Source organism: Drepanopeziza brunnea (genome assembly GCF_022702325.1).
Source record: "Drepanopeziza brunnea f. sp. 'multigermtubi' strain 214-2 chromosome Unknown ctg8, whole genome shotgun sequence".
Classification (NCBI taxonomy): domain Eukaryota; kingdom Fungi; phylum Ascomycota; class Leotiomycetes; order Helotiales; family Drepanopezizaceae; genus Drepanopeziza; species Drepanopeziza brunnea.
This window is the reverse complement of record NW_027094071.1, coordinates 1,054,459-1,071,583: the sequence shown is the minus strand read 5'-3', so window position 1 is coordinate 1,071,583 and position 17,125 is coordinate 1,054,459. Positions and strand designations below refer to the sequence as shown.

The window sequence follows — 17,125 nt, the reverse complement described above, 5'->3', positions numbered from 1 at the left end:
CTTCTACTACGATTCGTATAAAGATTCGATATAGCTATCAAGAATAGTGTTTTAAGCCTTCGATATGATTTCTCTTAGTCTTTTAAAAGAGATCAACTGAGCGTTATAAATAAATAGAAAATATCTTTCTTGAATAGAGTAATTTCTTTCGAGCTTATACGTCGTTTTTTTCGGTGTTTAAGTAGCAAAACTAGTAGAAAATCTCTTTGATCAAGGGATCGGTGAATTTAATAACTGGTTGATATCTATTATAGCTATTAACAGATTGAAAACGGGTCGAATGCATAAGAATTCTAAGCAAAAAGAAAGATTCTAACCAAGACGATGGATAAGTGAATTTAACTGGCCGTGATTTCAATTGGCTTAAAACCCTTGTATACTCTATTATTACCCCTCGCTACGGCCCCTGCTAGGCCCCCTGGAATCGGCCCACAAAAGACCCAGTATTACATTTATTTAGGGGAAGGGAGTAAAATTAAGCTATCAGACCGCCAAGTGCCTCGCGGTCGACTAAGATCTTTGCTTCAATCGAAAGAATAAGCTATAAAAGAGGTATGGATTCCTTGAATTCGACTTATCATCTTCCTTTGCAAGCTTGTTCCCCATCGTCGCTCGCACGATGCTATCATCGAAGTCAACTTGCGCAATCTTGCTAGCCTTGAGCTTTCTATCGAATAGAGCTCAAGGATTTCTCGAATCGGAAGGACAAGAAATCATCGGCTATCGAACAGTTTTTAGAGTAAGTTTTGCTTGATTCAATCGTCGGCTACCTTTTGCTCGGTATTTTTTACAATAATACTCAAAGCGCAACCGACGATTTTATAGAATAAGCTTATACTAATTACGTGAATTATAGGAGGAAGCCGAGTTTATCAATTTTGTTCATAGGCCATATAGAGATGATGAATACGATAACGATGAGATGAACATCAATGAATTAGGGCATGGCTTTTATATGAGTGAGTTGATTTATATTTATAGATCGTGATTTGTTACGCGAAGCTAATTCTCTAATTAGCAAACGAGCCTGCTGGCTGGCAGAAACATCCAATAAAAGATAATTGGTTTTGTGTCATCAGAATGGATAGTAAGACGATTGCAGATGCGGCCAAAATATATATCCCGGAATCTTATCAAAAACCGACCTGGTTTGGCGGGACTGAGTTAACGGACTTATGGAGCGGAAACGAAAAAGTCATCTTGGAATATATCAAATCGATGATTTCAACAGACCCCAAGGAGGCGTTGCGCTTCTCATGGATCCCAGAGACCGATAAGCAGCAAATGGTCATTCCAACTGATTATTTAAATAACGATGCGTTAGATATATGGGCTCATTGCTATGAAACAAAGGAAGAGCTATATGAATATTCAAGAGAAACCATTGCTTGGGACAATTGGAAGATTACTGGGTCTCCTGGATTGCCGAGCTCTCACTCTTCCAGTTCATAAAAGGTGTCGGACTACAGAGGCCATTGTGGCCGCGTCAGAAATGGAAGGTACGGGAATAGTCTTGGTGGTAGCACGTGCACCCGCGGTTCCTATATGGAACCGCGACTAACCTTCCATAGTAAATCAACCATCAACAAATACAATCCCTAACCAATCGATAAGTCTAGACTTCATCACAACACCTGTGGTACCATCAAATGCTTTCTTGAAACATGCTTTGACTTTGTAATATAATCGGAAGGAAGAGCATACACCCCATCCCCAAAGAGGAGATCTAACAGATAAACAATGGTTCTACCCTTGTGCTAAGCAGTCAAACTTACACTCCGCTCGTGTATAGAGTTGGCAGTGAATATTTTTGCATTTCTGTCGTATTTTGAGGCTTATACCCCTCTTTTTTATCTCTTTCTAATTTGATTCGCTAATCGTCCCCCCCCCCAAAGAATGTTTCCGGGCATTCATTTCTCCTGCACTTGATTCCACCTTTGGGAAACCCAAAACATTGCTTTCACCCGCCGCACTGCTGCACGGAGAAAACTCAGCCCTAAAACCCCGATCCTTCGAGATGGGAGCCGGGAAGAGATACCTATCCCGCACTACGTTCTTATGCTACGTACATACATACCCCAACCAGGATTCCTCTCCACCCGGGGACTCTCTCTGAGATCTACAGAGCATTTCCTTTCCACACACACATACATACCAGCTTCTCGGCGTCTCGACTTCCCGACATCTCCCTACCTTTCGCCAGGTCCCAAACACCTACCTACCCGCCATAGAAGTTCTTAACTTGGACCGATCCCCCTTGTGGCCGGCCACACCGTCGTTGGTGTTAGTTCTCCCTCACCCCTCCTCCTCACTTACCGCCAACCCCCTCCCCGAGGATAAAGCATACGTGGATAACCAACCGAATCATACTACATCACGGTAGCAAGACCCAGTAAGTGCGACTGACTATGTACTGTAATGAACGGAGTTGCTTGATAGGTAGATAAATAGCCTTCTTTTGCTCTGTTCCGCTTACATCAATCACCTCCAATATTACGCAACTACGAGGCCACTCACCCACTGTACGTGCCGAGTATAAGTGCAGTACTATACCAAGCGGGCAATGAAGCTCCAATCGATCTCAGCCATGACCGAGCCCAGAAAGAAGAAGAAGAAGAAGAAAAGAAGGGGCGACGTCCATCAATGAATATATATATATATAGGAAGAGTACGTATGTGCGTACCCCTTTTGAAGCTTCTTGGAACAGCTAAGTATATAATCTCGGCCGAAATGGCGCCAACACCCTTCTAGTCATGTATATATGTATATATGTATCATGGAATCGTCCTCATCCGCGATACCAACTCCGGTAGGTTTTTCACCCAGCCGCACCCTGCGATCCCGATCCCCTTTTGCACATATGACGATACAAACATACATACATGATCCATTTCGTGTGCACTTGGCGCAACTACGCCGCCCAAACCACCCCCCACCCCAAAAAAAACACCTAAGGTCTAATGATCTGCGCTTTGAACTTTCCATTCAAATTGATAGAATCAGGAGTGCAGAAGGTGTAGTAAATTAGGTGTGAGAGTACTGAGAGCTATAGTAAAGGTGTAAGCCAAGAGACCAGCCAAGAGGCTAGTCCATACAAGGGGAATACAGGCAGAACCCCAATATTCCAACACAAATCACCGATTCTTATCATCTGCATTTCCTCCCATCCTTTCCTTTCCTGTGCTTCAGAAGGGCACCTTTGCTTAGGATATCGGTTTCAACTTCATGCACATCACGTAACAAAAGAGGTCTGAACTTTGAAATATCGACTTATGTGTGTGTATCAAAGTAAAATGATCGGCCTCAAATCTGCCCGAGTCCGGTTTCTACGAAATTATATTCAGCGGTCAACACGATACGGTAAAGTGAAAGTTCCAAGGATCGAGGACTAAGCGAATGTGCTTCCTGGCGTTGGAAGGGACAGAACTTGTTACAGAGGTGCCTCGCAATATTTTGATGCAATATCCTACTAGAATTGGAACCAGCTTGCAGCTTGGAAATAATGCTAGCACCTTGTAAAATCACAATTGACAATATAGCGGAGTGCAACAACAACATGTTGTTTGGAATCCGAAAAAGGGAAGAGACTGATAATTTTTATCCAAAAATTTGACGCCAAGACCTGGAACATGGTAGAGCGTTGCTTCAATGGGCAGGTACTTCCCACATCGTTGTTTACAACCCGCTTAAGGACATTTGTTCCCCCTTGTCTCTCAAGAACGTGGCGACCATCATTCTTCTCTGTCGTATCAATTGTTTTCTCTAGGAAATTGCAGGCAGAAATACCGCACAGAGCAAACCCAAGCTGCATGAAATGGGCATCCATTCTATGAATCGTTTCAGTATCGCGCGACACCGCGGCCGCCAGAAGTCTAGTCGTAAGTCATGATTCAAGCTGCCGTTCTATCCGCTGTCGGTTCCGGCTTCCCATCCCTCTCAGGCCTCGCATAGAATTGCGGTTGGGTCCATTGATGCCAACTGTTTGGAGCTACAATCATATTTAGTTAGTTGCATAGCCTTGAAGTATCAAGGACTAAATTATTACCTTGCAGGATGTATCTGTTCATGGCTTCGCGGAAGCGACTCTTGTATTCCTGTAAAAATTGTAAGCACTGCTTAGAATTGTGATCAAGTGGTGACTTGCCTTTGGAGATGTTACAGTCGGCCGGTTGCGTCCACCACCGGCGAAACCACGATCTACCTAAAGTCAGCTATGAAACAGAGAAAAAGAGTACTGTGCAAGGTGCATACCTTTAATCCATGATTCGAGCTTCTTATCCCAAGTATAAGTCCGGACGACATCAATAATCCCCACGACGAGTTCCTTGCGCGCCTATTTGATATCAGTAAAGATGTAGAGATCAGTGTGGGTAAACTTACCTCGTCCACAGCCACCATCAGGGAGTAGTCCATCACATCGTTCCTCTGCAAGAATAAAGTGTCGTTGAAAATAGCAGATCGAAGAAGCTTTTTAGAATGCTGATATCAAGTTAGTAAGCGAAAGAGAAACTCTGCGAAGAAATTACCTCGCGAGCAAAAAGAGGCGACTCATAGATAAATTCAACCATGTTCTCATCGAGAAGCACTTCGTTCTGCTCACCAGTCGACTGAATCTTGCGATTGCGCATCGAGCCCTTGAGATCAAAGATACGAGTAGGCGAACGATCGTAAAACAGGTTCTCCATGACCAAGACGTCCCATTTGATCTCAGTCCCGGTGACGGGATTCTTGATGACGATTTGGTAGAAGCCTAGCATTTTCGCAATGACCGTTGGAAGATCGTGGAAGAGGGCTTGAGCCATAATTTCGAAGTATGCCGGAGCAAACTTGAGGAAAGCTGCGGTTTCGACCTGCGAGAGTGATTTGATCACAAGCCTATCGTCCAAGGTCTTTAAGAAAACTGATTTAGTTTTCCCACCCTTAGAATCCCATTTCAAGCACCGAGACAAAGATTCGACAATACGATCTGAGACGCCACATTTCCGACGAACCGCATCAAACTGCTCCGCAAAGAATACTTTGCATCTCATTTGCGCCGAGCCATCGGAGAAGTTGTATGATAAGTGTGTACCGGTGGCCTGAAGCAGCGCCGTTTCCACCTCTGTCTGATCCAGGCCATCTTCGCAGAAGTCTGATGTGTTGTCCGGCTCTAAGGGTGGCTGCTGATCCCCTTTCGCGCTAGCCTCGCGAAGATGCACCAATCTCTTCTGATAGTCCGGAGTTGACAGGGTGAAAGCGATCAGTGAACTGGGCTCGTCCTCTCGTACAATAACGTCCACATCTGCAAATATGTGGTCGCCGGCGTTGACAGGATATTCGAGAGGGGTCCATCCACTTGCGGAACGTTCAGCCCAGAAGTTGGTCAATATTTTCATCAGACTTGATTTCTCATGCTTGGGTATCTCCAGAGGAATTTCGGCATTGGGTTTTCCTGCACCTAGAGACTCCGCAATCTCAGCAATGCCAGGAATCATGTCCAGCATCGAATGGTCCACGTCACTGGCAGCACCCTCATCATCGGATCCTGCTTGGCTGGCATTCTGCTGATTGTCATCAGTCTCGGCCGTTCCCTCATCTGGAGTAGCAGCAGTATTCGTTGGCGAGTCTAGTCCAGGCTCATTTGTAGTGTAATCCGTATTGAGGTCCGCGAGTCCATCGACGACACTTGTAGGGTCAGCATCAGGGTGTGTGGGCTGAACATCCGACACAGCCTCATCGCTTTGTCCTCTTTCCTCAACAGCCTCATTGACGTCTTTATAGACTTCGACAATGGGCTTTGAAGACGCTTTTGGAAAAGCTCTTGACTGGGTGACCTTCGCAGCTCGCTGTTTTTTGTCTCGCATGCGTTCCTTTTCAAACTCGCGGCTAAGTTGTTCGAAATGCTTCGCCAGAGCCGATACTTTGGTCTCCTTACGTTTGCTATTTACAGATCGTGGAATGAGGGAGTGGCCCGCCTTTCTATGTGCCTTTATTGAGCCGATGCCCAGCCTTTCAGAAAGCTTCTTGTCCGTTGGCCTCAGAGGATCTGTGGTCGAAGGCTTCAGGGAATCGAGGGAGGGTGTTGAGCTATCTTCAATAGTGTTGGTTTCCCCATTCTTCGTACTTGATCTGCTCCCAATCGGCAAGCGGCGCAATGTCCCAGCCGGATGTGATTGGGTGCGATTTATGGGTGGAGCGATAGCCATGCCATTCCTTCGGGATGGCTTTCTCTCGGATGGCCGTGGTATACCGGATATTTCAGACGACATTGATGGTTCGCCGGAGCTGTTTAGATGCGCTTTCCGGAGCTTTTCTACTTTTTCGGAGAGCGTTGATTCCAAAGGAGACGTGGAGACTTCGGCTCCGGAATTCGCAGAGGCTACAGGGCTTGCTGACAAGCAAGGGTCAGAGGACAAGGCATCCTCCGTCAAGGGCTGTTCAGTTGTAGTGTTGGGGATTGGAGCAGCTAGATCGAGGTGATTGATCCCGTCACGATCTAAATCGAGAGCTTCTGGTTGCGACAGAGGGGCGTCTGAGGACATCTCACCGTCAATAGGTATAGAAATGGGCGTAGTTGGGTTTTCTTCTACCACTGATGCCAGAACCTCTTGTACTTCCTCGGCGGATGCATTCGAAGATTTTCGCGTTAATTCCAAAGAGGTGCTAGGAAACTTTTCATCGACCTCAGCACCAACATCTGGCGCTTCTGTTGCGATGGATGTCGTTGACTCGTCCCGGTCGATAAACATCTTCTTCAGTTGGAGCGCTGCAAGCCTTCTGATGTCTTTCTCGGAAGGGAAGAAGTTGGCATCGAACTCGGCGAACGCATCATCCCATTCTGCAACCTTCTCTTGCATCGCTCGAATTGCTCTGTTCAGCGGGATGATCTCATAGTACTTTGAATCCATGTATTTTTCTTGTAGCTTCCGGATAAGTGAAGCATGCTCGTCCTGTGCACGTCTCATGAGGCTCTCAACTTCTGCTTTGCAAGCCTCGGCCTTTTCCGGGGCAACACTATCAATGTTGATGCCTTTGATTCTGGAAAGAACGGAAGCCATGAAACGGTTCCATCTTTCTTCGCTCTTCGTGAACAAGTCATTCTTTAACCTCAGGTCGTTGTCGACTTTCCATGTGATTCTTGTTCGGGGAACTACAATTTCGAGAAGGTCGATAGGATCGTAGTGAATCCGAATTGCCACGTTTCGATAGCCGAAATAGCGTAGATGGTCTCGATGAATGTCGTGAGGACAGAATCCGGCCCGAAGTCGAAGCTCGCTGCTCCAGAATGAAAGTTCTAGATATTTGCCCAGCGAGTACTTCCACGTACTCTCGGACATCGGCATGACTTGAGTCTCTTTCTGGCAGATCTTGCAATAGCTCCACATGAGGATAGAGTCTTGCAGACCCTTGATCTTACAAGGTGACTTCTCAACGAAAACTGTGATACGAGCCTCGCCATGCACATAGGTTCTATGATGATCGGTCATCTTACGTTCGCAGCCGTTAGACGTACAGACCGTGTTGACACTTAGGCACAAATCTTCTACATACTGGCCCAGTGTGCAGTCTGAATCGTACTCCGAGTGTTGGTTATAGAAAACGAATGCAACCAAGTCTGGTCCTGAACAAGGGATTGTAGTTGCCGTACACACCACTGTGTAGAGAACCGTAATGGTCTGGTGTGCATAAGGATCAAAGAGATTCAGATTCGATTGGATGTAGGTCTCCCACTGCCGTTTCTGGGTCTGGTAGTTGTGCAGGGCTTTGTCGTATTCTGCATCATGGACCGCATGGAGAACTTCCATTATTTGGCGCGGTGCTCTCTTGACTGTCTCATGAACCATCTCTGGTCTGATGAGCTGGAATTTTTGAGGCTTCGATTTCTCAGTGTCAGTCTGCTCTTCGAAAGTATCCTGGTCACGCAGCCTCTTGAGATAAGAAAGCCTCTGCTCCTGTTGACGAGATCTCATTAGTAGATAGGGTTGTACAAATTTGACGAAGGGCGATGCAGACAAGATTTTCGTCCGATGCTTTGCTACCATGTCACTGTAGAAAGTTGGCATCGGAATGTCTTCAGGAATTTGGTCTTCGTGAGAGCCGTGTGCATGTGATGCATGTGCGGAAACGTACTTTGATGGCTCAGTAGATGTCACAGATTTGGTTCCGTTCGAAGGCTGAGACACAGCTGCGCTGCTTGCATCATTTGCTATACTTGATTGGCTTGCAAGTTCATCTGTTGGAGGATTGACCTGGTCGACCATCCCCGCGTCAGCGACTGCTTGGAGCTTGTCAGTAGCAGCGGCCAGAACATGCTCCGGACCACCAAGTTGCGTCGCATGAGTGGCTTGTTGCCGGCTCGGTGAAGTACTTCCACTGTTCTCAGCGATTGATGGAATGAGTACAAATTCATCTCTCATCAAACATGTCTCCAGCTTGAGGTTGTACACCACATAGACCATGAACTCGGCAATCGTCTTCATCTTGGTCAGGGTGGCCATGTCAGCACCTCGGAGCGCGATCGTACAGCCAAGTTCCTTAGGGCAGCCAGACAGGTATATGTAGCTCTTCTTCCGACCTGGTATATCCTTATGCACATAAGTCTTGACGTCGAAGCCGGCACTCCTCCCGATGTGAACCGGGTTCAGGGCGACCATATCAATCGAGGAAATGATCTCTGTCTGAGCAAACCGTGAGACTGCTTCAATGACAGATTGCTTTACGTTGTAAGCTACGGCAATATTGGCCTCTTCAAGATACTGGAGTGCCAAACCAGATATGTGCTTCTGGACTAGAAGAAGCTGCGGTCGAAGGGATGCAATGCGGTTGACCATATTCTTTAGGAATTCCTTCTCCTGAGCAATGACTGGCTCCAGACTCATGAAATGATTGTGATGCCTCGAATACTCGATAGGAAATGAGATGATCACAATTCGTGGATTCGATATGCTCCGGGGCATACTCTTAAGAGCGAGATTCTTTGAGAAAACGATACCGGAGACGTATGCCGTGTCTCCAGGTTTTCCACCAGGTATCTTCTTCAACTTTACGTAGTGGCAGATATCTATATCATCACCGAATCGGACATTCGGATTGACGTCGTCAGTGCACTGCAGGAGGATAGGAACCAGGGCTTTCTCCCAAGCTGAGACATTCGGTATATTAGCATCTTCCAGCAATTGATGTAACAAGCGGCGAACGTGATGCAAGCTCGCATTATTCAACTCTATAGCTGGCGCTTTGCTGTCCCTCATGGAAACACTGCGTATCATTCTTGATGGCCCGATGTTCACATTGGAAGATATATCGTCGACGCTGGCAATATCTTCGTCTAAATTACCAAACCCTTGAACTGGTTGCCTTGGAGACGTGCGGGAGAGATGTTGATTGTTGCTGGCAGCGCTGAGATTACGACGACGATTTGGCCGGCTGTATCCCCCCATAGAAACACTCCCACCAACGTCGTCTGCGCGACTTGTAAAGCTGATGCCACTGACGCTCTTGTCACCATTTCTTGCCCGATGCTTCTTGCCAGCACCCAAGAGCGAGCCAAATCCAGATCTATCATTCTCAAAATTTGGACTGGCTATAGACCCGCTGTTCATCATCGCATAAATGCTCGGCTGCTCTTCCTCACTAGACTCTTGATCGGACATATAGGGCGCTATGTCAGGATCGATAATATTGTCGTCGTGGAACGCTGGCAGACGAGACTGCTTGCTCAAATCCTCCGTTATGCCCCCCTGAAATGGGGCTCTTTCCCCCGCAGTTGTTTTGAAACGACCTAAGAAGTTGTGTTTCGAATGGTGCCTCTTATGGCCAGATGAGGCAGGGCGACCAGCAGCTGACAAAGCCTTAAGAGACCTGGATGAGCTGGGACGGCTCAGTTGTGGAGCGTCGATCTCAAGGATTGCAGATCTGCTGTTTGAAGGATCGCCAATTCTCCGAGTCGCCGGTATAGCCATCATAGGGGTAGCCAGCGGTCTCGGCGTACCCTCTGTGCTTGCCAGCTCTCCTTCTTTTACGTTTCCAAGTGCCCCTGTAGATCCAGTGCGTGTTGAGGCATCATATTTTGCCTGCTGAGAATGGTAGAAAGAGGGCAAGGCAGAATCATCATCTGAATCTTCCGACCCACTGCTATCATGGCGGCGAGTAATGATATCTAGACAGGTCCTGCAAACCCGCAATGTACCTTGAACGCCAAATTTTTGACCATCGACGATACTGGTACACTTGGCATCAAAAATGCACCCACAAGTTCGGCAGTGATGCTTCCGCCGGAAAGCAGAAAACGAGTCTCCGCACGAGAAACATTCTTTGCAAATCTCATCCTTCATCCAAAACTCTTTGCTTAACACCTGCTTTCTCATTCGCTCAAGCCTCGCATTGACAGCTTCCGGGGCTCCTTCGTTGGTTGTTGTACCAGGAATACGAAGTCGGCCGAGATAACCTCGTTGGGGTGGATCGTCTACCGCAAAAGATTCATGACGTACGCTGTTATGGGCAGATGTGGTGATAGGGCTCGCCTCAGCAGTACTGCGGTCGGCTGACGACGCTCTTGAAGCTGGGTAGCCAGGTAAATGAGATTGCGCAATGCGTTCAATGGCAGCAGGACGTTTAGCACCATCCGATGTCAAAAGGGACGAGGGATTCGCTCGGGAAAAGTCAGTCGCACGCAGCGATGACAAGGCCGACGATGCAGTTTTTGTGCTTCCAGCCTTTTTCCCCTCCTCAATACTACCGTCTCCGCCCATGAAGTGACGGGCTGGGCGAGTCTGTGGATTTGCGAGACTCATTCTAGCCTCATCAAGGTCGTTATCCGGAGCCTCCGGCTCATCCACAACTGAGCCTTTGGTGGCTCGTCTGCTCTTTGGGTCGAACACCGATGTAGCCATGTTTTCATGCTTACCTGTGGCAAGAGATGGTAGGGATTCAATCTTCTGGCTCTCTACGTTGTTGCGTTCCGTATCTCCGTCCTTGAATGCACTGACATTCACGGCAGCTAAAGTTGGCACAATAACCGAAGATGCAGTTGCCTTGGTCATTGGCGTGATCGGGGGCCTACCCGAAGTTCCAGATTTAGATGCCGTTGGAGTAGTAGCGGGGGTGGAACCAAGCGACGCTTTGGAAGACTTCATGATTTGAGACTGAGTTTCCGAAAACTGTGCAGCAAAGGAAGAGCTCGTGGGCGATTGGAGACGGGAAGATGTTGTGGACGGCAGAACCGGGGATACCGTGGTCCCAGACTCTTCCCTTGTTGGAGCCACCGACCCACGGGAAGTAGGAGTTGCAACATTCTGGCTTTTCAGTGACGCGGTTTCGACACTCTCAGGGTCTGCTTTGCTTGCTGAAGTAGAGCCGGCCTTGTCTTTGGCGACTCCAACAGCACCTCGAAATCTGCTGTACAGTCCGCTGAGACCATTTTGCATAATTTCCCCAGCGATGCCTTTGCTCTCGGTATGGGTGGAAGACGGAGGAGGAGATGTGAACTCATTGAAAGTGGTGAGCGTCTCGGAATGACTGGCAGTGCTATGTATCTTGTCCAGAGCTTGAGCCAGTTGTTCCTTGTCGATGGGAGCTGAGCCAGCCAGAGAAGCAAGGGAATTGCGGCGAGAGCGAAATCCTACTGTAGAAGGGGGACCTATCGAGGCCCTGGGAGAGTCGTGAGAAGAAGACATGGTCAAGTTTCGAGGGGACAATGAGATCGTTCTGTTGTCTGCTGTGCTAACAGAGCTCTAGAAGGGAGGTTCCGATGTGCCGCCAGACCGGCTATCGTGGTAGAGGATCATGTCACCGAGTCAAAGACCGGAGGTTGCGGCTTCGTGAATGTGTGGTTTAGCATGGCAGTCTTCTTGTCTTGACTTGACGGTCAGCCAGATAGTCTGCTGATGAGGGGCAGGAGCGAAGGAAAGGAGGCAGGCATCGAGAGACTGGAAGGATAGGTAGCTGGGTATGAAAATACCTAGGTATAGGTGGTGATATGCTCTGCTAGCCTTCTAGAGGGGGGCACTACCGTAGCTGCTACGAGGTCTTGTGCAGCATGGCGCGGAGGGAAAGACTTTGGTTAAGGTTGGCTCCGCAGAGGTGGGCAACGAGGTAGAAGGCGGCGGCGACTATGTCCCGTTTCACTTGGGGTTGCTGGCTATACCGTAGAAGAGTAGGAGCGAGAGTGTGGCAGTGCGTTAGGTTTGATCTGTGTTGTTTACTTGCCAGTGGTAGGTAGACGGATAAGTACGTATATAGAGCAAGGCTCTAAGATGCAGTGAGACCAATAGCGCGCCTTGTGATGAATGATTGCGGAACGCAGATGCAGGAGTGTGTCTAGCCAGGCTGTAGTGTATACGTATACATCTAACGCCAAGTCTTGCAGCCTTAACTTCGTTTGTCAGCCTTGCCGCGTCGCGTGCACTTTACCACAAGTCCGACACGACACGTCTTCCCAGTCACGCTTTTGGCTATGAAAGACACCACCTCCAGGCAGAGAGTAGCTCAGCCACCGTGGATATTACGTTTCTCCTTTGCATCACGATCGAATGTTGAGCTGGCTGCTACCGTAATGAACTCACGACAATGGCTTCGGCGCTGCGGAATCCTTGGATCCATCTCTTAATCGAAGAGCAGCTTACGGCTGCCTTCGAACAGTTCAAGGACGTCCTCGTGCCTGGTCAAGATCTACAAAGGGGTCACTGTTATTATGAACGCAAATCTGGTTCGATAGTGATTCAGCAGAATAAGGCCAGACAAGCCCAGTTCCTCGCGGCAAGTGGTATTCTTCCACACAAGTGATGTGCGGTGCTAATCTTTGGTCAGGTGCATGGAAAGCCAGGGGAACAGCCTGAAGGCTATGCTATCTCGGATGGTACCCATAAGATCTGTGTCGCCTTTGACCTGGCTGCTACGGATGCTTTCAGGAACAAAGATGGCCGGTCTGTTTACGAGATACACCGAGGCATCATTGTCCTTGGAAAATATGACCTTGTGAGCTGAGAAATATTCAATTTGATGCTCGTAGACTAATTTACTTTATGGATACTCGATCCTACACTGGATCCAGCGGCACGGCTGAGTATGAGAGTGCACGAGTTCAAATTGCAGGGTGGCGAGGGTTCACAGCAAATTGGGCGACCTGGCAATGTGTCAGAACATGAGAGGATCAAAGTTCTGCTTGGCAAGCTGGAGAACCTATTTGCTGGCGCTGGGACCCTTGCTCAACCACCACCCTCCACAATCCGCTCCCAGGAAGACGACGCATCAGATGAAGTCGTTCCGTCCCTATCTAATGATACTCAGGCTGGATTTGCAACCCAGGTAGACTACAGGAAAGAGAATCGCAGACATGATCAAGAGCAGCTATCGAAGAGAGGCACAGCAGACTTAGCGGCCATTTTGAAGAGTAGAGCTGCCCAGATCCCAAATATCAGAAAGGCGAATGGTAATGACAGCAAGTCGTTGAGTCCTCTACGGTCATCCGACAGCTCTTTCGACAGCCGGAGCATAAGGACCATGGAAAATGATATAGCACCGTCCAACTCAAACTTGGACCACAATGAAAGTGAGAGTAGCCAGGAAAACACAAAAAGCCTGGAAATTTCAGCCCCACAGCTGCCTCCAACTGTTTCACAACCTGCCGAACTCAATGATCCAAACAAACTCCCGTTGTTCGTCGACCAGCTCCAGCAAGACAATCCTTTCGAAGGGCTCAAGCGTATACCCCGCCGTTATGTAAGAATTCCTGGAGACCAAAAGGTTTTGTTAGAAAGCCAAGACAGCTGGTTCAAGCCAAATTTGGACGGCCGTCCTCGGTACGCCGCAATTCCTGCTCAGGCTCTTAGTGACGTAACGCGGTTCATGGATCGGGATCGAAACGCAATACTCCAGAAAAGCCAGGGTAGCAAATTGGCCAGTAGCTCGTCCGGGTCAGTGGAAGATATCGAGCAGGGCTCCGCTGCTGAAGAAGGCTCATCGGAGAGTGATAGTGATAGGGCTGAGGATATGGATCAGAGCAATAGAAAAAGTCAGGCCAAGCTGCAAGTAACAAGCAGGAACTTCTCCTCCAGTGGACCAGATATTGTAGAGGATGTTGACGAAGAGGACGACGATGATTGCATGTCTTGGTCACCCTCTCCAGAGCCAGAAAAAGCCATTTCCCAGCAGCTTGCCAAACCGCAAAGATCAAGTGGCAATCAGTCAAGCCAGATGACAAATAGCTATGGCGGAGCTCCACAACCGTGGAAACCTGGACCAAAGACTTTTGTTCGGAAGCCTATCGACATCCCTCCGAGTAGTCCCACAGGTGTAGAGGAACTGGAGCTGGCTCCGATACATGCCATAGGAGACGTGATCGAAGCTGGGGACGTGCAGGAAGGAGCTCGTCCGGATTCCTCGCAGGAACTGCCTTCCTCACATTCTCGGAGCTCAAAGTACGTTCAGGTAGAGCAAACGCCACTCTCGAAATCCCGCACGCCCGGCCACGCACCATCTCGCCAGAGTTTGACAAGGGGGCTGGATGCAGAACAACACGCCTCAGGAAATATCTCGTCCGATCCAATTATCCCTGCAACTTTTAATGATACCAGTAGCTCGAGCAAGCATGTGTCGAGCTCAACAGAGCAGAAAGAAACTGAAAAGATCACGGTGGCTCTTGCTACTTTGGATCCGGATTGTACACCACTCCGCTCCCAAATAAGTCCTAGTAGCATCTCGAGATCGAGAGAGGACGAGAGTGGGCTGCATGTAGGTATCGGTTACTCAAATGAACAATCACCCCACGCCATAGTCAGCGCTCGAAGAATGGACCCTCCAAGAAGGCTTGATATCCTTCCAGCCAGTTCTGCACCAGCTCCGCCTGGCAATCAACAAATGCTAAACAGTTCTCAAAACCCTACATTTTCACAAAGCATTCCAGCTTCCTCACCGCCTGGTCTGGTTTCTAGCCAGATCAATGAAGCCGAGCAGCAATGTGCATCTACAGACAAGATTCCGGGTGTCCCGAAGCCATCAAAAAAGCATCGAGCGACTGGGTCGGATATGATAACTGAAAAACGTGTGTACAGCAAGTTGAATCGCTCAATGCGTCCCATAGCCGAATCTCAAGTGGAAATGAACCCGGAAGCCGATATGGAAAGAAATCAAAGGATCCGGCGAGAAATTCAACAAGCGATACAGGAGGCGAACAGGATTGTGGCAGAACAGAATGCTGCCAATACTACCGAGTCTATTGTAGACGAGGAAATTCCTGCCGAGGCACATGGTGGTCCAGGCGATTCAGCCAGGTCGAAGGACGCCCGCAAGGCTGTTCCTCTTAAAAACTTCAAAGAACTGCTCTACAGCACTGAGTCTGAAGAACAAAACAACGCCGGAAATGCTCGCCGACCATCTGACCGTCAAACCACGCGATCGCTTGCACCAACAACTCCGATAGAAGTGGGTGTTCGGGGGGCGATTACCAAACCATTTATTGATGCGCAGCCGAGAAGGAGCAGTAAACCTGAACTGGTGCAAGAAGATGATATCGTTGAGCATCAAACACCTCAGAATTATGACGAAAGACCGGAGCCCTCAGCAAATGACATTCCTCGAAGAAACGAGATTACCCCTGCGGAGGACGCCGCGTTAAGCGATACGGTTCAGTCCATATATGATAGATACAAATCGCACTATCCAGATTATTGCGGCAACGAGTGGTGTTTTACCAAAGCGTTGGTTTACATGGAATGGATGGAGGAATCAGGCAATGGCCTCCATCGATTTCTGTGCGACGACTTCTTAAGAGTCTACCCGGAATATGAGGCGACCATCATCAAGCTTTCTCCTGAAAAGAGAGTAACAGGCCGAGTTTACTACAACAAGAACATTCAGAGACCAGTGTATCAGCAAGGTATCATTGTACCCGAGAACTTCTCGGCTGACCTATTAACACTCAACCAGAAAGATGTTGAGAAAGTCAGAAGCAGGTTCAATACTCCAGCGCCCGTAGCCGAGTCGAAGGGGCAAGCTGTCTCGCCGGTAACTGCGCCTGTTGAGCACGTGGAGGAGACTATTTCTGCGACTCCTTCCCCATTAAGGGCCCAAGTGCTTGGTCCGGGGCAGCCTAGTCCTATATTGGGCTGTTCCGACAGGTTCGTACGCCCACACGCGAGGGAGAGATTTTTCGAGACTCCAAGCCAATTACAAAATACTACCAACCAGCCTGAGTTGCCGGCCGATTCGGAGGCAAGCGTGAAGACGACTAAAACAACTAAGCGAGCCCTCCCATGGATTCCAAGTAACCCGGCGCAGAAGTCATCTCTACCAGAACGACCAACTCAAATCCGCCCTAGAAATGGATCCTCGGGAAGCACAAAGCGACAACTCACAACTGACCAGTCCCGTCGAAAAACACTACCTCCCTATTTGCGAGCACAGACTTCGAAGTCCTCGCCCGCTAACAGAGCAGAGGAGGAACCCAGACCCGTCTCCCGAGATCGCACATCATATAAAGCACCTTCCGGCCTAAGCTCGGAAAGTGCATTCCTCGCTGCAAGCTCCTCTCCCGAAATTCACGGCTTCACTGAGCGATGGGTTGCCGACCTTCAATTATCCGAAGGAGCACTTGCGGGATCAACACAAATTGCACCACCCGCCCAACCTGTCAAAAGAGACGCCTTTAAGGAACAATTACAGCCCATTAGGAACTCGAGCGGACAGTCTTCAACAAAAAGAGAGCCACGCCGTAAATTGTCCTACGCTGATTTCGTGGCTCAACAGGTTCTGCGGAGGAGGGCCAGTGGTGGGTTGTCATCGAGAGGTAGTACGCCGAGGAAAAGCACTGGGTTTTGTACGACGCCAAAGGAGAGGGACCCCAAAGTGTTTAAGGAGCCGGAGACGCAGCCTTGGAATTGAGCACCGGGGAGACTATATTGAATATTGGGCGTTTGAGTGGGAATTTCGATAGAGGCATAGCGTGGAGTGCTTAGCTGAATGCAGAGTATCGGTATATGTAGGACAGCAGTAGTCATAGTTTCGGCAGAGTTTGTTTGCGAGTGATACCCATCGCCAATTTTGCACACTCCACTTCCCAGCCATACTTTGATCGCATATTTTGGCAGTTTGGCAATTACTGCATGCCATGGGTATCTGTTATCGTCTTCTCCCTCCCTATTCATACAC

The 17,125-nt window shown here is 48.6% G+C and overlaps 3 protein-coding genes across 3 annotated transcripts; 2 read left to right on the top strand and 1 right to left on the bottom strand.

The window, feature by feature from the left end:
* Positions 1-619: 619 nt before the first annotated feature.
* On the top strand, positions 620-1,452 carry L3040_005253 (uncharacterized protein; the record flags this gene model as incomplete). Its single annotated transcript, XM_007297066.2, has 3 exons — positions 620-739; positions 857-959; positions 1,019-1,452. 3 exons carry the CDS (start codon positions 620-622, stop codon positions 1,450-1,452), a joined length of 657 nt encoding a protein of 218 aa, XP_007297128.2.
* A 2,439-nt stretch (positions 1,453-3,891) lies between these two features.
* L3040_005252 (uncharacterized protein) lies at positions 3,892-11,655 on the bottom strand (the record flags this gene model as incomplete). The annotated part of the gene is made up of 6 exons (XM_066157296.1): positions 3,892-3,989; positions 4,047-4,095; positions 4,146-4,198; positions 4,253-4,334; positions 4,382-4,480; positions 4,528-11,655. The coding sequence occupies 6 exons, from the start codon at positions 11,653-11,655 to the stop codon at positions 3,892-3,894; spliced, it is 7,509 nt and encodes a 2,502-aa protein (XP_066011605.1).
* An 892-nt stretch (positions 11,656-12,547) lies between these two features.
* Positions 12,548-16,858, top strand: L3040_005251 (uncharacterized protein; the record flags this gene model as incomplete). The annotated part of the gene is made up of 3 exons (XM_066157294.1): positions 12,548-12,736; positions 12,788-12,955; positions 13,073-16,858. The coding sequence occupies 3 exons, from the start codon at positions 12,548-12,550 to the stop codon at positions 16,856-16,858; spliced, it is 4,143 nt and encodes a 1,380-aa protein (XP_066011604.1).
* Positions 16,859-17,125: the final 267 nt, after the last annotated feature.